The sequence below is a fragment of the Rattus rattus genome, chromosome 1 (assembly GCF_011064425.1).
Source record: "Rattus rattus isolate New Zealand chromosome 1, Rrattus_CSIRO_v1, whole genome shotgun sequence".
NCBI lineage: Eukaryota > Metazoa > Chordata > Mammalia > Rodentia > Muridae > Rattus > Rattus rattus.
The window spans coordinates 9,882,757-9,903,520 of record NC_046154.1 but is presented as its reverse complement, the minus strand read 5'-3'; the positions used below and the strand labels follow the sequence as shown (position 1 = coordinate 9,903,520).

Genomic DNA, 20,764 nt, shown 5'->3' with positions numbered 1-20,764 from the left:
AACTTTGAAAAACTTTTAACAAAGTAAAAACTTTGAGCTGGGCTATGGTAGAGAAAGCCTTTAACCCCAGCCCTCGGGAGGCAGAAGCAGGTGGATCTCTGAGTTCAAGGCCAACCTGGTCTGCTGAGTGAGTTCCAGGACAGCCAGGGCTACAGGCCCTGTCTTGAAGAAAGAAAGAAAGGAGAAAGAAAGAAAGAAAGAGAGAGAGAGAGAGAGAGAGAGAGAGAGAGAGAGAGAGAGAAAGGAAAAGAAAAGAAAGAAAGGAAGAAGAAAGGAGAAAGCTTTCACTTTCTAAGTAGAGAAAATTTAAAAACAAGATAGGCTTGGGAAAAGGAGACTATTTCTCTAACTCTCTGTTCTGGTGTTTGAACTATTAAAGGTCAAGGAACAGTATGTGATCAGTCCACCAGAATCACGTCACATGACTGGCTGAACATTTTCACTTTAAACTCTTCTCAAACTGTTCCACGACGTTCCCGGCGTGTCGGTGTTATACAACAGTGTGATTGGCCTCCACAGCTGAGAAAGCTTCACTGTAGAGATAATTATGAGCTAAAGTCAGTGAAGGAGAAGCTCTAATTGCTTCCCCTCCGAAAAACTAGAAAGTTAAATGTTTGTTGTTGCAAGTTTAAAGTAGATCCAAGGGAGAAAACAAGACTAATCATGTATTACTCAAGTGACTATGACTTTTTTTTTTTTTGATGATTTACCAAAACATTAGCACATCCTACAGCTCCCAAGTGCAGAATGAGTATCATGTTGGTCTTCTTTCTCTCCAGAGGGGTGTGTCCCTCGGTTGCTGTGGTGATTATCACTGTTTTGTGAATAGGGGAATATAAAAGCATGCTAATAAGGCAAGAGCGCAAATTACAACTGCATTGTGGTAACTGGAAATAAGAGTAACTCAGGGTCTTCTCCGGTGAAACCGGACCTCACTGACGTCCCCATTCAGTAAATACTCTACTTCCAGGGCTGCAAGGATGTTCTGGGGGAGATCTTACACCACACACACACACACACACACACACACACACACACACACACACACAGAGGGGATGACACACACATACATACATACACACACACATACACAGAAGGGATAACACACACATATACATACATACACACACATACACAGAGGGGATGACACACACACATACACACACATACATTGAGGGGAGGACACACATACATACACATACATACATACACAGAGGGGACGAAACATACACATACATACATGCACACACATACACACACATACAAACACACTGAGGGGAGGACACACACATACACACATGCACATGCACACACACATACACAAACATACACACACAAGGATACACACACACTGAGGGGAGAACACACATATACACACATACATACATGCACACACATACACACATGAAGGAGAGAACACACATATACATATACATATATACACAGGAAGGGGAAGAGACACAAACATACACATATACACACATGTACACGCACACGCACGCGCGCGCACACACACACACACACACACACACACACACACACACACACACAGGAGGGAAATAGCACAGAGTATGGGTAAAACAGAAATAGCAAAGATAAGGGCACGTAAACTTTCTGTGACTTCCAAACCCTAGTCAAGCTGGGTGTGCTGACTTCATGCCTGTAAATCTCAACGCTATGCAGGCCAAAGGATAACCAAGTTTGAGGTTAACCTGAGCTATATAGTGAGTTCTAGGCCCGCTTAGGCTACAGAGTAAAACTGTCTTAAAAGCCACCGGAACTTAAACAAGTAAATAATAAATACCTAGTGAATTTGGCAATGACTAATTTCCACGAGATTAAAAATACTACCAGGTGAATGTCGGTAAAAAGGTGGGAGAATTGAATCACCAGGAGTGTGGGTGTGGAAGTGACCTGGCAGCCCCTACAGGCCAGTAGGGACCATCAGAAAGAGGGGATGAGCCTTCTAATATCTGAGTTTTCAGTCTTTTCTTTTTAAATATCCAGGGCTTCGGGCCTTGAATTCAAAATTAGGGCCTTTGAGTTCAATGAAAAAATAAATGTAAGTCAACCCTGGAAGAAGCAGCTCGGTTCGTGGGGCACAGAGTTAATAGTTAACCAGATAATGAGGCCAGCACCTCATTCCATATGTTAAACTGGCTCAATTAGGTGGTGCCAAGCATATAACTATCAGGCATTCTTGCTGAAGTGCAGGAAGGGCTCTGTGTGCGGACCACAGAGGTCAGCCACAGGTCTGTGCTCTCTACTCTGTGGAGCGCCATTAGGGGAATTTGTACCAGTTCAAACTGGAGGGCTTCTGTCTGTTTGCTTTTTCTTCTTGAACTACTCTTGGTTTATCATTGTATTGTTTATTTTACGGTTAAACTGTAAACCTAAGTTGCATCACCGGATTTCTGCCCCCAAGAAACCCTCCTCCCTGTGGACTTGATGGCGTTTTGTCCTTGGGCCTCAGCGGCCACCCTGGGGCCAAAAGACATGGAGAACTGTACTTTGACAGGTAAGCCAAGAGGGCTGGGGGCAGGTTTGAGGGAGGTGCCCAGGATCAGCCTAGACTTGCTGGAGGCCAAGCCAAGTGCAGAGGAGCCCGGAGTGAGGCCTCCCTGATCCTGCCCACACAGCATGGCCCACTGCTCCGTCCCCTTTGTCCTTCACCTTCCTGTGCTGTCCCTCACCTTGCCGTTCTTCCCTTAACTACCATTATCAGTTGGCAGGGTTCTCAATATGTCCTGCAGTGACTCTCAGGGCTCCTCACCCGCCCCTCCATCCCTTATTGTCCTTAGCCAGGCACTCTCTGTCCCTTCTTGTCTTCAGATGCATGATGTCCCAGGTCACTGCCCTCTCTCCCAGACCCCACTTTCTTCATGGTTCTCCATCCCTGGCTGCAGCGCCTTGACATCGTCCTTCACATCTCGCATCATCACAACAGTCCCTGTTGTTCCTCACTGTCCCCCTCCGTTCTTCATCACTCTCCTCGCCATCCCTGGACTTTCCCTCGCTGTACCTCGGGGTGCCCTTCTCCTCCCCAAGCCCCAATTGCCCCGCTTTCAGGGCTTCTTGGGCCCAAGCGCATCTCAGCGTCACTACCCTCCCCGGGTTGGAAACAGGGCCGCTCACAGCCTTCTGAGGAAAACCCGGTGTCCTTAGGCTAGGCAGCTCACACAGAAGCGGCCCAGGCAGAAACGTCCCCTCAGGAGACGAGGATGCCAGCGCCACCCGGCGGGCCCCACGCAAACGCTTCGGTCGCACCATCGCCCCTTTAAGTGGCCGTCCGTCCGGATTGGCTGCGCGGAGGAGGCGGGGCGGCGGGCGTCGACGTCACGTTGTCGGCTCGCCTTATAAATACGGGCGTCGGCTGCGCCGGCGTCGGCGGCCGAGTGCGAGGCAGAGAGCGAGATCTGTACGGTGTGCGAGCGAGGGCGAGCACAGCCTGCGAACAAGCAGAGAAAGAGAGAGCGAGAGAGCGGCGAGGCGCCTGCGCGATGCTCGGGCCCCTGAGCCCGCGGCCCTGAGCTAGCCGGGACGGACATGCGCGGGAGGGCGCCGCGGGGCCCCGCTCCCCTGGGGTAAGGGGCCTGTCGGGCGTCGGGAACGGCGGGGTGGGGGCGCGGAGGGCCGGCGGTCGGCGGTCCGCGGACTGCGGGCTGGAGCGGGAGCCACTGGCGCGCCGCTTCCCGGGATGGGCCGGGGCGCGTGAGGAGCCGCGGGTGCCCTCGGCTTCCCGCCGGGGCCATGCACCGGCGCGCACACGACACGTCTCCACAGCCTGGGGCTCCGGAGCGGCGGCTCCAGGGTCTTACCCGCGCAGCTGCGGCCCGGGGATGCGGTGGGGCTGCTGCGGCCCCCTCCATCTTCCCTTTCACCCCGCGCAGCCTCCGGTCCGGCCCGGAAAGCTTCTGCGGGAAGCTGTTGCGGGCGAGCTCGGAGATTGCTAGTCTCTGGTTGGTACCAGTTCTGAGTCTCGGTGCGACTCAGCGACGAAGGTCATTCCTCCTCCTCTTTTTTAATTCATCCGAGTTGTTCCGTGGCCTTTTCCTGTCCAGAAGCGTGGTTCTTTGCCTTAAGTGACTTAAATTTATTACAGAAGGAATGAGAATGCAGACAGAACTGTTCAAACGCCAAGGCTCCTTGGTAGTCTCCTGTATTTATACGTATATCGTATCTTTGTTCAAATTAATCGTGATTGGTGGTGCTGGACGGGTGCTTCCTCGGACTTTATTAGGGTTTCATCATTGCTTGAAAGAAACCAGTCTCCTACCTGATAAAAATGTGAATAGATTGTTAGTCATAAACTTAAGTGTAGTAAGAATAGAGACTGTAGCTTTAAAAGAGATGTGACGGGAGGTACACCTGCAGCACTGGTAGGGCAGGACTGGTTTCCAGGCAACTGTCAGGGGTGAAGAAAGGTGAGGTATAAATTGCTTTTCTTTCTTTCTTTCTTTTTTTTTTTAAAAACCTCCTGGGGGGAAAAAAAAGGTTATACTTCCTTAAGTCTATACAGGTGTAGTGGATATGCATCTATTGAAACTGGAACATTTTTGAGTTCACTGTGTCAGCTCTTGCCAAAAAAAAAAAAAAAAAAAAAAAAAAAGAACTTTCTTAAAACGTGGAGTTTTTAAGAGTTTACCAAAGTGGAGACCAAAGATAGTCTGGATACCCATATCAGCAAAAGAGCAAATTTTGTAAAGACAAAAAAACAACAAGCTGGTTTCTTACTAACCTGTCAACTCTGGGTGATTGTCACCCCATCCCTTTTGGATTATTATCAGGTTTGAGATGAGTTAATGAAGGATTTTAAAAAGAGGCTGGAGACTATCTGTCGTTGCCTTGACGACCTCTCCTGTGCTCTGGTGGGCATTTGCTGATAAGTGGTAAAAATCTCGAACTATAAATCGGTATCTTGGCAAATAAATCAGATGGTGAACTCCTAAGGGCAGGGACTGCCCTGCGCATAGCTAATGTTGATTAACTAAGTGCAGGGAAGCACAGTTTACATTTTTAAGGCTTAACAGGATTGGCCCAGGCACTGATAAAGTTTGGAAAGAAAATCTGTCATTCCTTTTTAATGGCTGCTATGAAATGTCTGGATTACTCATATTTTTGAGAGGTAGAATTATTGTTTTTTAACGAGTTGGATTTCCTACTTTGGGTTCATAGTAGATACTGGTGAGCCTTTTGTATGACTTAATTACCTCATAGTCTCTAGGTGTTTTCTGTTTTATGAAAGTAGCTCTTAACTGCCTCTTCCCCAAAGCTGCACTAGGGAACGAAGCTGCCTCTCTGCTCACACTAATGGCAGCTTTTCAAGGCAGGTTCCCTAAATTACAGGTACACTCTCCTGGCTTGCAGCTGACCTGATTGTCAGCATACCTGCATCAGCCTGCTCTACAAAGGAGCAGAGGAGGGAAAGGTGGTGCCCAGGGTGATTCTCGGAATCTGAATGTCCCAGGCTCCCTGTACCAGAGAAGCAGCTCCTCTCCTAATCTCCATAGTATGAGGTGGTGCCTCACCATCCGGATGCGCACAGCATCCTCTGCAGGCGTTTGGCCGGGACATACGAAAGCTAATGTCAGTAACTGGATAAACACAGTCCAGCTGTGGGATTCTGGCATCATTCAGTTTAAACTAGATGTGGATAAAACGGGTGAAATTCAGCATCTAAACTATAAATTACTAGCTGTTTAACAGGATTGGTGTTAAGGAAAAAAGTGTGGGAGATTTCAAAAGGCGAGATTTGGAGTCCTCATTGGCATTTTAGTCAATTTCTTTGTACTGTAAAATTGGGGTGGGAGTATGGCAAAGTGACTAATTTCCCAGGCCTTGGTGAGTATATCTTTAAAATATGGAATTAGAGCCCTTTTCAGTTTAGAAATAGGATGGTTAGGACTAGAAGTTACTGTTCAAAAGCTCTTATTCACAACTCACAGCTGAGAAGAAACTTCACAAGTTACAGATTCTTAGTCCACGTGTTCTTTTCCTGCCTCATTTATTGTTCTTTAAGAAACCAGCACGTGGCACACGCCTTTAGTCCTAGCAAGAGCACTACGCAGAGACAGGCAGGTCTCTAAGTTCTGAGGCCAGCCTGGTCTCCAGAGTGATTTCAGGACAGCTGGAGCTACAAAGCCTGTGTGGGAAAATAAATAAGGAAGTCAGTTGTGAAAGTTGCCTGTCTAGAGAGGCCTCCCCTGACCACCTGTATAAATAAGCCCCCCACCTCCCTATCCTGCCATTGTGGCCTGTTCATCCCCTTGAGAGCTATCCCCATCTGAAGTTCCCTGTCCTCATTAGATGGCTTTATCAGGCAACAACCACTTTCTTCATCTGATGTGTCTAGTTCAGAAGAGGCATTCTGTATGTATTTGTGAAAGTAGTTTGCTCTCTTAGAATTGGACCTGAAGAAAACAGACCCCGCCTCTGCAGTTAGCTAGCACATAGGCCATAGGTGTCCCCGCTTTGTATAGCATCCCTTTAGGGAAGCAAGAATGAGAACCAAGGCTGTCGCCTAAAATGATGGAGGAGTAGTGAAGTGGGTGAGGAGAGTGCTGGCTGGCTTACAGCGCAGAACAGCCCAGGGAGGGTGCTTCAGTCAGCGGGGTGTCTCAGCTCATTTCATTTCTCTAAAGCAAAATGGAGACTACAATCCCTGCCTCTTCTTCCAGGGATATGGGGGATCGAGTGAGATAGTGTCTTAGAGATTGTATTGATTCGTAGAGTGCTTTACAAGTAAAAGAACCCTATTACTGGATTCCAGGTCTTTATGATAGAGCAAAATTATGATGGTATCATTGGGTTCCATGCTATGAGAGAGTGTTGAAAGGAAGCCTCTTGGATATATGTAGGAAACCTATCGAATACTGTGTGTAAGAGTCCATTGTGGTAAGGCAGCAGTTATCAGTGAAGATGAAGAGCATCGAAAGAATTATTACAGTTGGTCACAGAAGATTAATTTATACCTTAATCTGCCCCTTTTAGATATCTAGGCCAAATATATAACTGATAACCTTGTTAGTAGGAAAATGTGAGGAAGTGAAATGGGAACTTTCATAGGCTACAGGCTTACCCAAGGGAAAACTGTGACCAAATAGAATCCCGCTAAAAACTGGACCTGCCTTATCCAGAGGGGTCAAGCGTGTATCTTAAGCCATTTTATTCCATCAAGTTGAAGAGTCTGAGGGACTAAAAGAGGCTGTGGAATGGCGTCCTGAGGTAAGCCTTGGCATTACTGTGGCTCACCAGAGCTGATTTGGATCAAGTTCCAGAAGCTCCTCAGCTGTAATCGAGAGTAGTAATGGTTTCCCATCTACCTTACAGGGTTGGTACAAGGATAAAACACACACAAAACCTTCCTGACAGTCGGTATCCTACGAATGTTACTATGATCGCCTCTGTATTAATTCTAACTATCTGGAATTGTCCATTGGGTTATTTAAATGCTTGTTAAATAAACTTAAAGTTTTAAAGACTCACTTCCCATCGTTAGTCCATTGTGGTCATTGTCATTAAGATTACAACAGAATCTACACACATCTCACAGGTCCAGTGTATTGCATATGTCGGCAAGAATCACTCTTCCATCCCATGTGTGCTCGCCTGTGTCTGGAGGTTGTTGACTGTTGTGCTCTGTAGGAAAAATACCAATGACAAAACAATACAGTGCTGCAATTGTATCATCCCAAAATCCGGAGGGACAAACTGAATCACAAGCCTGTTGAGACAGTAGTTGAACTAATGGGACTTTCACTAGCTTGCTATTTCTTAAAACACTTAGCTAGGAGTTTTCTGAATTGTCGAGGAAGTTCGATCATTTGGCTTTTATTTTGACAGTCTGGTGATAAATTCTTTTCCTTGTGGCCTCCGTTTTACCAGCTGTAAGTGGGTCAGTGTGTGTGGTGCACATTGAAGGTGTGTGGGTCCTCTGGAGGTGAGGACCGTGCATCCTTTTGGACAGCACTCATTAACATCTGCTGACACTGTCACATCTACCTGACCCAAGCATGAGCCCTGCAGTCACATTTCATTTTAGAGTCATCCATGCATCTGATGTAAAGATGAGTTCTGCCTTTTATAGTAAATGTACAACAAAGGCATCTTAACCTGCCTCCTTTCTCTCCCCATCCCCAAATCATGGCTTTTCAAATGAAATCTGGAAAACTTTGAATTCAGACCTTTGCTCTTGAAGTATCTGTGGAAATGTCCTTTAGCTTTCAGTAAATAAATGCAGATTACACCACCTGCTTGATTGAGTGACGCAAAATAGTCTTTGCTGCGTTTAACAGTTTGTTACCTTAACTTCCCAAATCAGGAAGACACATGTTCACCCTTTACAGCCAAGATGTGTAAGACTTTTGACAGAAGTGTGATGTGTTCCATGATTTTTAGATCCTCCTGTGTAACAATACTGCTGAGAATCCCGGTAGATGCGAAGTCATTTTTATCAGTTACTAATATAAGTCCATAAAACAGCAAATAAAGCTGATTATTCCATTTCCTCTCAAAGGCAATCAGACTTTTTCAGGGAGCATAGAAAGTAGTTTATTTGAGGAAGATCCAAAGTCATGAAATGCGTCAGTGTCTCTAATCAGTTTCTTTTGATAAACTTTGGCTATATAGTTTTCCCTGATTGTGGAAGTAGGTAGGTAATTGTTAAATGCAACTAGAAAGACCATTTATCACTCTGAATAAACAGAAATCAGGTTCTAGAACCAGATTGAAAGAAGGAAATTACATCACACTCTTAAATAAGGAAGCACTGGGCAGAACTGGATGAGTTGTAAGACAAAAATGTGCCCCTCCTCCTCCTCTCACGGATGGCTCCTGAGATGGATTAATGAGACCTCGTGGCAAGGTAAGCGTATCTAGGTTACTGCCTTAAGGGAGCCTAGCTCTGTGTGGTAAAGCAGTTTCAAAGTGAGTATTTTCAAGATAAAGGCATGTGAGTTCACCTTAGAAAGTGTGCAGTGGGGTTGGGGATTTAGCTCAGTAGTAGAGCTATGCCTAGGAAGCGCAAGGCCCTGGGTTCTGGGTCCCCATCCGAAAAAAAAAAAAGAACAAAAAAAAAAAAAAAAAAAAAAAAAGAAATTGCAGTGTACTATTATATATTTGACTTTTTTTTTAAAATAAAGTAACTGGTATATTGTGACTTTATTTTTAAAATAAAGTAACCTCGAAGTAGCAACAAAACCAAGAGAGGTTACAAGCCCAAAGGAATAGTAAGAAAAGGTAAAGTTGATTTCCACTCCTTTAAGTCTAGTAACAGGCCATTTGGAAAGCTGGGCCAGCAGCCATTGACTGATGCCTACAGTTCTACTCAGTTCACATGCTGTCACGTAGGAACTGGAAGGTGAATTTAGGATGGTCTAAACGTGTTAGGTTGTTACTGCCCTGTCTCATCACTCATCATAGTACATACAGAGTTCATCCTGAACAAATTTGTGCTTTTCCCTTAGCCCTCCTCATTAGCCTGGGGAGTCTCATGGAATCACCTTTAAAACCTGAGACAGTTACTTTCTGAGTGTTCACTTGATGTTCATTAGAATTGAATGTGCCAGTATCTACAGGAGGAGATGTGAGGCACCGGCCCTGGATTTGGAGGGTAGGAGAGGAGCCTGGCAGAGCACAGAATAGCTAGGAACTGAGAGACATGGCTCTGGCTTTTAATAAAAGGAGGGACTTGTTGAGGGAGCACAGTGTGAGAAGAACCAGCCTAAAAGCTTAGAACAGCTAGAGCTGAAAAGGGCAGGTAATAAGGCCCCATTCTGAAGGGTTTTTTTTGTGCCAGCTAAGGAGCTTTTAGAAGCCTTTACAGGTTCTTTTTGGGATGGCAATTGAGGAAGATTGATCTGATCCTGTTGGCTGTAGTATGGTTTAAATATTTTCAGACTAGAAATTGGAACCAGTAGGAGAAGGAAGAGAGGTCTGAGAAGAAGTTTAAAAACTGTGTCTGGAGGTTGGTAGTTGAATGTATATTGGCCTTCACTCAGGCTCACAATGGTGCCCAGGAAGTGTAATCCTTCTGGATCTAGATGGAAGGAAGGTAAAGAGACGGAAGGAATGGGTTTGTAGCTTGTGAGATACCAGAGGCCCATCCAAGTGGAAAGATAATCACCAGACAGTGAGAAATGCAAAGTGGAAGGCAGGCTGCACTTACCTATTCAGAACAGTCTGTGGATTTGAAGCCATAGAAATGAATTAAAAGATTTGAAGAGCAAAATTAAGAAAAATATAGTGCTATTAGCAGAAACGTGGTACTGGTATTTAACTGCATTTTGGATCACTTAATATTAAAAATTTTTCATGATTATGTAAATTGTTATACCCAAGGTTATTTTTGGATCCTGGTTTATTCTGTGCTACCTGCATTGACATTTATTTTGATGCTCTTGGATTTCATAACAGAATACCATCTTGTACTTTTAGATACTTTTAAGTAAATGTTTATTTGCAGTTATTTTCTTTATGATTTGAAAATTAGAGTTAGTTTTACAGTTATAGGGACTTGGGTAAAATTTTAAACACTGCAGCATTAGTCAGATCGCACTTGACCCAGACGTGCTGCTTTATTTATTAGCAGAGTGATTTCTCCGTTTCCACCAGGGTTTTACAACCTGAATACTGGTTTGTGGGGTTTTTTTTTTTGTTGTTGTTGTTGTTTTGTTTTGTTTTTGGTCTTGTCTTTTGAAGCATGGTAGAAGACTTTCAAATAGCTTTCTAGTATAACCTTAGCTTAATGGGGGGGAGGTGTGTGTGAGAGAATGAATGTACGTGTATCTAAACCTTAAACCTGTGGCATGTTGTTCTTGTAGGTTTTACAGCCTGAAGTTATTTTCCAAACGATGAGAGCACAGCAGTTATACTGCCCTCCTTGCTTCTGCCATGCAAGCAAGTAGGAAGTTCAGATAGTTTCATAACATGGCCCATTCACAATTCCCCATTGAAATTTAGAGGCAGGTCACCTTCTATGAATACACAAAGACACTATTGTGGTCAGAAGTGAGCTGGCTTAGTGAACACAATTCTTTTTATACTAAAAAAATTTTTCCTTAAGAAAGCTAACAAGTAGGTGATGGAAACAATGAATAAAAAAATAACTTTTTCTAAAACATAGAAATAATTTTAAGTGAGCACTGAAATGTAAGTTTAGATTCCAAGGCAACTTGAGCAGAGGCGCCAGTTACACAATCACTCTGTTGAAAGCTAAGATGTGGATGGCATTAGGAGGCTGACACAGTGATTACTAGTAGTACTTGTTGGCTTGCCTACAGGTGGGGGCTGGGCCTCCCGCATCCCCCGCAGCACAGCCATCCTCCCATCCCGCCTGCCTTTCATTTTCATATTACCACAGATCCTTTCCCTGTAGCCTCTCAGTGTTTGTGAATGTCTAAAAAAGGCTTGGTACATCCTGGCTAAGCATACACAGGGAGAGGCTAGCCTTTTTAAAAATGTGTTGTTTATATTACTCATTGATAAATAACACATTTCATTTCAGTAATCTAAAAACCAAGGCTCAAAGACCTCCCAATACTGAGGTTTGTTAAGTAATAGATTGTTATATATCGTTAAGAAACTGGTTTTAAAAAAATAAGGTTTGACTCTTTGAAATAATATTGTAAGCCTGTCATAAAATAACTGCCTGGTGTATCAAAGCAGCTGGCTTTGTAAACATCTATGGGGTATTTTTTAGATAGTTTAAAAAAAATAAGAACCCCTATGCCTTGCACATAGTTACCTTCAGTGGACAGTAGGCACTCACTCGCCGAGCCAGGTCCCTGTATTAAGGGTACGTGGACCCACAGTGCTCTGAAGCCGCAGTGTCTTAGCCTGAGATCTGTAAGCAGATGTTTGGTTGCTGAGCAGTAGGAACCATCTGTGTAGCCCCTTCAGCACAGGTTGGTCCTAGCCCAACGCTCTGTCCTAAACCGTGTCTGCACTTGGTAGGTCTTCAAGTATGTAATGGCAGAGTTCTGTAGAGATCTCAAAGTTGTGTAGAGATCTCAAAGGAGTCTGTGTTCTGGACAGCCGACAGATAACATCCTGCTGTCCAACGGAGGAAGGCCTAGCTTCCTAAACGCGCGTGACTATCTGAAGACAGCAGAGTTGGTGTTTTTTAGGATCTGCACGGTACTGAATCATAAAAGTAAAATTAGAGTGAGCGTGTGGGAACTCCAGACCTGAAACATCTGGTACAAGGGGGTTTCTAAAATTGAAGAGTACTAGTTTAAGAAAAATATATTTTGCCTTTGTAACCCATGGGAGCAGGACATGAATTACTTCATATTTCAAGGGACAAGCAATGTCCCTTAAGTTTGTCTTTGAAAGGGAGGAAGCTAGCCAAAGCTGACACTGAAGCTAGTAATCTTGCAGAACTTGATTTTTACCAGATAATAGAAATTTGTATCCGCATATATGACTATCTTTTTTGAGCAAGTAGTAACTGGAGAATATGTCATCTGTGACCAACCCTGAAATACAGAGTCCAAATAAATGTTGGGCTGTGCGGGAGGCAGGTTCTGCTGCTGGAGAGTCTGAGTGGGCTCAGCCCGCGGAGCACTGTGCTGGGGGTTGTTTGTTGTTTTCAGGGGATCAGTGAAGGGTAAGGCGGAGCTTGCTATGTAGTCCAAGCAGGCCTTGAACCTCCATCCTCCTGCTTCAGCCCTGAAAGAGCTGGGATTGTAGCCATGAACCACCATGCCTACCTTGAAATTCTTTTTTGGCTTGGGAAAAATGGGTAGAATCCACTGCACTTCCTTCCTGGTCCTGCCATGCCATAGAAGGTCAGTTTAGTGGGTGGGAGGGAGGTTCGTGTGCTTCGAGAAGCAATCGTGATTTGTTGTGCAGCTGGTAAACTCTGTAGCAGGGGTTGGCTTTTCTGGCAATGGATTCTTTCTCATTCTGTGAAAAACCTTTCAAGTGTCAGGTTTGTATTTACAAAAACAATTTTTTTTTTTTTTTTTTTTTTTTTTTGCTGGCTACATTTTAAGTATCCTTATGAGAAGAATTAGGAAACGTCTACAACCAAATTTTTCCATCTCCCTCCACCTTTAATTACTTATGCTACAATACAGACTATCCTACTTCTGAGTTATGTTGATGATTCTCATTTGTTCTTGATTTCCCCAGGGAATGAAAGCTACTGGTTGACTTAAGAGCACCTGGGCTTCACAGATTCGTGGGCATCCCAGAGTGGGCACAATGTCAACAGCAGGAGTTGCTGCTCAGGATATTCGAGTCCCATTAAAAACTGGATTTCTCCATAATGGCCAGGCTTTGGGGAATATGAAGACCTGCTGGGGCAGTCGCAATGAGTTTGAAAAGTAAGTCAAGAGTGTGTGCCCCTGTGCTCCTATGTGCATCCTGATGCTGCAGTGACAGGATTCTCCTTACTCTTGACCAACATGTTTTCCTTTGCTTTCAGGAATTTTTTAAATATCGATCCAATAACCATGGCCTACAATCTGAACTCCCCTGCTCCGGAGCATCTAACAACCCTCGGTATGTAAAAAGCCTTTGGAATAGCACGCGAGGAAGCCTGCACTCTGGTTAAGGCTGCCCTCTCCTCAAGCAGTATTTCTTAAAGCAGGTTCCAACAATAGTCTGACACCTAGTGGCAGCAGATTCTGAAGATAATTCTTTCTTACCCTTTACCACCTGAGCCATTGATTTATAAACAGAACTGTGGAACTATGATTTCTCCACATCAATAATTAGTTGGCTCTCAGGTATGATGCAGACCTAACTTTAAACAACCTTGGGCAGTATCTGTCTTGTGCATTACTAGTACTGAACGCACATTTGGAAGCAGTAGCTGTAAGCAGTCACATGGTACTCGGACTCGGAAAACTGTGGCTATTTTAATTTGAACATTATGTCTCTTGGGTTTTTGTCAAGAGCTTTTTATCAGGTGAGCCATTTACTCAGTTATGATGGCTGCACCTCACCTTGCTCACGCTGGCGTGCCTCGAATTATTGCGTGTCGTAAGCTTCTGTAGCATGGCACTCGTACATTATACACTGTTCATCTCCTGTGAATTCCGTACACGTCACAGAACTTGCCTGGGACGTGTGGGTGTGTGCCAAGCACATGTCCAAGGAGATGGCAGAGATAATTTGTTCTTTGAACCGGATCACGTGTGTTCCCTACTCTGGCTCTAATTACACCTGTGGTGGTTGCATGGGTGTCCTCGGGGTTACAGCAGTCAGGTGTTTCCCTGACCTGGGCAGAGAACTGGAGCTCGGGTCCTGGGCTGTCCCAGGGTGAAGCACGAGGGGAGCAGTCCTTGATGGGCATTGCTTCTTGTTTCAGGATGTGCTTCTCCGTCCGCTCCAGGGAGCGGCCACTTCTTTGCAGAGCGTGGTCCATCTCCAAAGTCAAGCTTGCCCCCTCTTGTTATCCCACCAAGTGAAAGCTCGGGACAGCGTGAAGAGGATCAAGTTCTGTGTGGTTTTAAGAAACTCTCAGTGAATGGGGTGTGTGCTTCCACACCTCCACTTACACCCATTCAAAGCTGCTCTTCCCCGTTTCCCTGTGCAGCTCCCTGTGATCGCGGTTTCCGACCGCTCCCACCATTGCCCATCTCTGAGGACCCATCTCTGGATGAGGCCGACTGTGAGGTGGAATTTCTAACCAGTGCAGATACAGACTTCCTTTTAGAAGACTGCGTGCCCTCCGATTTCAAATACGATGTTCCTGGCAGGCGAAGCTTCCGTGGGTGCGGACAGATCAACTATGCGTATTTTGACAGCCCAACTGTTTCTGTGGCAGATCTTAGCTGTGCATCTGACCAGAACAGAGTTGTTCCAGATCCAAACCCTCCCCCACCTCAAAGCCATCGCAGATTAAGGAGGTCTCACTCAGGACCAGCCGGGTCATTTAACAAGCCAGCCATCCGGATATCTAGCTGCACACAGAGAGCCTCTCCTAGCTCAGATGAAGACAAGCCTGAGATCCCGCCCCGGGTTCCTATACCTCCCAGGCCAGCCAAGCCAGACTACAGAAGGTGGTCAGCAGAAGTGACCTCCAACACATACAGTGATGAAGACAGGCCTCCCAAAGTCCCCCCGAGAGAACCTTTGTCTCGGAGTAACTCCCGAACCCCAAGTCCTAAAAGCCTTCCGTCTTACCTCAATGGGGTCATGCCTCCAACACAGAGCTTTGCCCCCGACCCCAAGTATGTCAGCAGCAAAGCCCTGCAGAGACAGAGCAGCGAAGGGTCTGCCAAGGCCCCCTGCATCCTGCCCATCATTGAGAATGGGAAGAAGGTCAGCTCCACGCATTATTACCTACTACCTGAGAGGCCGCCATACCTTGACAAATATGAGAAGTATTTTAGGGAAGCAGAAGAAGCAAACCCAAGCACCCAGATTCAGCCATTACCTGCTGCCTGTGGTATGGCCTCTGCCACAGACAAGCTGGCCTCCAGAATGAAAATGGATGTGGGCGGCCACGGGAAGCGCAAACACTTATCCTACGTGGTTTCTCCGTAGATATGGGGTCATGGTTCAACAGAAGTTACATGGAACGGATGGCTGCCAAGTTTCCAATTTGAGGTTCATAGAACAGTGTCAAGTGGCAACATGAAGTGGTGGACTCTGCCTTGGTGAGGAAGGCGTAGAGCCGTTATGAGGTGCTGTTGTGCTGAGAGTCCCTGACTGTCAGCATGGGAGGAAAAAAGTATGATTTAAAGATGTGCTAGAGGGACACTTACATTTGACTACATTATATACCTATGTATAAACGTGCGGTGTAACCATAGACCATAGCTGCAGGATAACCAATTAGTCACTCTAGAGTAATCTATATTCAGAACAATTCAAACAAGCTGGAGGCACAGCTCCAGACAGTGTGAAAATTGAGCAAACGGGAGACAGCAGTACTGTTGATCAGTTATAAATGTAGAGACTCCTGGCATTCAGGCCTGCTATCTAGTTTGTTTTCTTCCCCTTCCCTGCCAGCAGTCTTCTCCATACACGACAGGGCGTGCTCTTCGCCAGGCCTGTAACGTCTTGTTGAAATCGTTCTATGGCCTAATACTTGCCGCTCTGGGCGTTTGTCTTGAGAGGAGAGGACAGCCGTTTCTGGACCATGTTATCACCTGTGTATGTCTCTCTTGGAAATGGACAGAATTGGTGACTTTTCCATGCTATTCCTGCTTTTCCCGTCCACTGAAATGGCCTGCTGTCACAAGAGGCTTTCAAGAGTGGAGTGGAGTGGTGCTGGCCGTCAGTGTTGGGTATAAGTTTTATAGACCAGCCCAGTGATTAGCCATGATTGAGAGTTATTGTGGGGTGTATGGGATGTTGTTTTGTTTTTGAGACTTAAAGTACAATACAAGCTGGTCTTGTGTTGTTGGTTCCTATTCAGTATTTCCTGGGGATTGTTTGCTTTTTAAGTGAAACACTTCTGACCAATAGCACAGAACGTCTTAATGCCAGAGGTCACTTCAGCATCTTCCTGCTTAGAAAACTCACAGCTGGCTGCTTCACTGCCCTGAGAGTCAGTGAGACGCATAGCTTGTGTTCAATTTTTACATCCTCTGATTGTTTATCTTGTATAGATAAGCACAAAGAGAAGGTGCTTGCTAACAGAGGGACACCGCTGCCATGTCCCAACAAGCTGTTCAGTTTAAACTGCTGAATGACATTATTTGAGCTATTTAAAGCTTATTTTTAGTATGAACTAAATGAAGGTTAAAACATGCTTTAGAAAATGCACTGATCTCCGCACTGTGTGTACAGTATTGGACAAAGGATTTGTTCATTTTGTTGCATTATTTTGAATATTGTCTTTTCATTTTAATAAAGTTATATTACTTATTTATGACACGTTAATGTCTTGTCTAAACTCTTATGTTTCAAGCATGACAGTGTTTGGGGTTAAATACATGTTGAAACTACTGTAGATTTCTAAATGACAATCTGAGCAACTTTACTTGGGTGTTATAAAAATGTATGACTTGATCCCGAGTATCACATAAACAGGGCATGGTAGTGCATGGCTATAAGCCCAGCACTTGGGATGGTGGCTGGAGAATCAGCAGTTCAACGTCATCTTTGGTTCCCCTAGGCCACATGAATCCCTGTCTCAAAAAAGAAAAAGAAAATGTGTGGCAAAAATCAAGCCTTTTGCTCTCACCTGGAACAGTAAACTTGGTTCTGGAGCTTCTGTGGAAACAGTAACACGAGGAAGGCCGGGCTGTGCAGTCCGTAGGCCACTCTGTGTGCAGACTTCTTGAGCTTTAGGACTCAGTCTGGGTCACTCTGGGCCCTTTGTGGCCGTCACTGCTTGCTTGTCTGAGGCCTTAATCCCCATGGCCAGGCACTGCAGAGAGCCTTGCAGACTGCTGGGCTGCTGTATCGGAGCTGGTGGCCCTGTGTGTCACTCTAGCTTGGGAATTCATCCCATAACAGAAGCCTGTTGAGCGGCAGCCATGCTGGATCCGGGAGGAAGAGAGCTTACAGCAACAGGATTTGGAAGTGTTAAGAAGGCATTCAGCAGGCAACTGAAGGGCATCTTAACCCTGGGAATCCTGTCCAGAGTGGGGGTGGGTGGTGATTTAGAAGGTATGTTAGCAGATGAAGGCAAGTCTGAGAGGCCAGGAAGCAGGAAGAAGCTGGGCATGTTCCAGAAGCTGAAGGCCACAGGCGAGTAGGCTGAGCAGTGGAAAAGGGCAGTGGGTGCAACTCGGAGATCCTAAGTGGGAGAGGAACACGATGTGATTTGTTTTAGGAAAGATGACAGTGGCTGTTGTGTGGAGAACATTTCAGAGAAGTGAAATTAGCAGAAACACTAAAAGCTATGGGCCAGGGCCCAAAACTGGCACCAGAGTGACAAGGGGGGGATGGAGAGACACATGGCCTTCAGAGTTGTGGGAATGACAGGCAGGCTCCAGACAGAGAGCAGTCTGCACTGCCCTTCTTCCAAAGCGAGCTGTAGCTGGGACCTCCTGTGTCCCTGTCCTAGTACTGAGTATTGCCTGGCACAGGGAGCCATGGGTACTCACATGAGCTCCAACTTCATTTCCTTACCTGGTTTTCTGGGTTTTTTTCCCTTGAATTTCTGGGAGATCCTTTCCACAGTTTTTCCTGGCCTAAGAAATGTACTCAGCTACCATGCTAATAGCGCACTGCTGAGACACCCAGGAGCCGGCCTGCCTGCCTGCCTGCCTGCCTGCCTGCCCGCCTGCCTGCCTGCCTGCCTGCCTGCCTGCCCGCCTGCCCGCCTGCCCGCAAGCCAGCGCACCAAGCGAGTTGAGTTTCTTTTTTTCCCAACTTTTATGTGTCTGGGTGTTTTGCCTGTGTATGTCTGTGTGTCTCATGCATGCAGTACCTGGTGCCCACAGAAGCCCAAAGATGGTGTGGGACCGTGATTACCACAGCCATGAGCTACCACGTGGGTGCTGGGAACTGAACCCGGGTCTCTGGAAGAACAGCCAGTATTCTTAATGGCTAAGCCCTCCTTACAGCCCTGTATAATACCTTGCGTAATTATCAAAACGGGAAACTGATGTCTGAACGATCCTTGTATAATGCTTTGCTTAGTTGCAGACTGATGCTTGGTCATACTTACAATTGGAAACGCATTTGGCCGTTCTGTCAGGCGTTTTGTAAAAAGCTGTCGCGCAAAGACGCACGATGCCCATGGTACTTGACAAGATGGACCTGATGCTGGCTCTAGAGTGGGCTTGGCTCCTGGGAAGACCCTAAGGAAGCCTTCTAAGAGCCAGAGCCTTGAGGTTCCACACTTGAAACGAGAAAAAGACAAGAGACGAAAAAAAAAAAGAAAATGGAAACTTTAGTTGAGCTCTCAAGCTTCGAGGTCTTTCTTGCCCTTATATTCAGTAAGTTTTCTTCAAACTAAAAATGCACTTCAGGACTTGTTTTCCTTGTGGTGTAGGTCATTTGACAGAATGTTCTGGCGCCTTTGCTCCCTGAGGGGTGAGTCATTCCATTCTTTCGAGGCTCTGAGGGGTGAAGGCGAAGAGAGCAGAATCCGTCTACACTGTTGGCCTCACCTCTCACTACCTGTAACCACACAGACACGGTTCAGGCGTGCCTGGCGCTGCTTACTGTGAGGGCGTGAGCTTCCTCGCCTTCTTTCCACCCGCACAGATTCAACTTCAGGACACTCGTACCTGAGCCACGAGGAATCTGCTGCTGCCACACGTTTAGACAAGCTCCCCTCAGCTTTCGAGATGCGTGTACTCGGAGTCTGAAGAGGCAAACATACCTGTGTGTGTTTTTCTGTACCTGAGCTTACATCAGAGCAACCTCTGACCCAAAAGTCACCGCCCCATAGCAGCAGGTGGGGTTTGGTAAGGAGTGGGGGGCTGGGAACGAATGGGAAGGAATGTGCTTAGAGTACTAGTTGGCACCTGTCTCCTAGCTGTCAGGCTAGAGGCTTAGCTAGCGTGCCTCTCGAATGCTGTCATCTCTCACCCTGTAAGTTCAGACACCCGGGAACCCCAAGCACAAAGCCCGTAGCAATCACCCACAGGGATCCACATATCTGCTCCCCCTCCTGCTCCTGCTAAATGGAACTGCTTAGGAAAGTGCACAGCACAGATCCGGGCAGCACCTTCATTCCTTAGCAAACATCTAATCACCCGCCTCCCGTGGATTTCTTCACAATCACGAGGGTTAGCCGGTGCCTTCCCCCGGGACAGCATGCTTTGTCCACTCCCCTCTTGTGAAAGGCAGAATGAGTCGTGTCATTCTGGCCCGCGCCAAGCCTTCCTCTGGCCTAGCCATGGCACCGCCTCAGGCACAGCACACAGGAAGCCGTACTTTGTTATTCTGAATTCCTGGCTAGCCTCATGTTCTTGGATGAACCAGTGTCCTTGTACACAGTGTCTCTTTCTCCCCATTGATCAGGGTTCTGGCCCAGCAGCAGCCAGCTGACAGCTCCTGCAGCCGGCTGAGTAATACCAGCTCTGTAGGGCAAGCACCCACGGTGGCCAGCACAGGACCAGACTTGCCTGTGTACTGCCTCAGCCCAGCCCAGAAGCCTCTAATTACATGTCTGCTGTTTGCAGGAGCCCAGGTGGCTTGGGCCCGGGCGGGCGCTGGAGGGTGGGGGTGGGGGGTGTAGCACAAGTCCCCTGTCACTAAAGGTGGGTACCGAGGCCCCTAAAGCAGCAAGGTCCCGACACACATTCCAATTTCATCACACCTCTCTCTGAAACCACTGCCACACTATGTCATCTCCCTACAGACCTGCCCATGTGCCCAAGAACAGTCAGAAACTGACCTGGCCCAGTAGGAAGCTAAGGGTGTTGTGTTTTCCTCCACACAATACGGCATTGTCTCAGGGGTGGCTCCTGTGGCCGAGTTCTGGCCTATTTGACTTGCCTGCAGATGTCTCAGTGTGAACAGCTCACAGTTGGCAGGAACTTGCTGTCTGCCAAGCCCTGGGCGCTCCAGATCCTGTGTGGTGGCATCAGGACTAAAGAGACAGCCTTTCAAGGAGGCACAAGGAGCTTGGGGGTACTGCTCATGGGGACCCGGATTCTTAAGAGACCTATACAAGAACAAGGAATCAAAAGGTCACTGTCTCCCGTGCCTGCGCTGCTCCTGGCCAGTGCCCGCCAGCATACCATGCCACAAAGACAGTGTCAGCTGAACCTGTAAAGAAAACAAGATATCGAACAGAGATCTGGTTTGGTTTGGTTTTCAAAGTCATTTTCCCCCCTGTCAACTTAGTTGATGGTAAATCGTGATTGTTCTTTTTTCGAAAGATCCGCCAGACTTCACA

The 20,764-nt window shown here is 46.5% G+C and overlaps 1 protein-coding gene across 3 annotated transcripts; it reads left to right on the top strand.

The window, feature by feature from the left end:
• Positions 1-2,195: 2,195 nt before the first annotated feature.
• On the top strand, positions 2,196-16,837 carry Errfi1 (ERBB receptor feedback inhibitor 1). Of its 3 annotated transcripts, none has more exons than XM_032894172.1 (4): positions 2,196-2,518; positions 13,135-13,328; positions 13,430-13,506; positions 14,546-16,837. In XM_032894172.1, the coding sequence occupies exons 2-4, from the start codon at positions 13,207-13,209 to the stop codon at positions 15,496-15,498; spliced, it is 1,152 nt and encodes a 383-aa protein (XP_032750063.1). In that variant the 5' UTR covers positions 2,196-2,518; positions 13,135-13,206; the 3' UTR covers positions 15,499-16,837. The 3 variants fall into 3 exon arrangements, with proteins under 3 accessions (XP_032750063.1, XP_032750045.1, XP_032750055.1); XM_032894154.1 differs by having other exon boundaries at positions 14,318-16,837; XM_032894164.1 differs by lacking the exon at positions 2,196-2,518 and adding an exon at positions 2,907-3,584 and having other exon boundaries at positions 14,318-16,837.
• Positions 16,838-20,764: the final 3,927 nt, after the last annotated feature.

What these genes read in the sequence shown, in the direction of transcription:
- Errfi1 (XM_032894154.1), top strand. Translation starts at nt 13,207, where the DNA reads ATGTCAACAGCAGGAGTTGCTGCTCAGGATATTCGAGTCCCATTAAAA. An exon ending in AGTCGCAATGAGTTTGAAAA is followed by an intron (nt 13,329 to 13,429) that starts GTAAGTCAAGAG and finishes CTTTGCTTTCAG; the next exon opens with GAATTTTTTAAATATCGATC. An exon ending in GGAGCATCTAACAACCCTCG is followed by an intron (nt 13,507 to 14,317) that starts GTATGTAAAAAG and finishes TTCTTGTTTCAG; the next exon opens with GATGTGCTTCTCCGTCCGCT.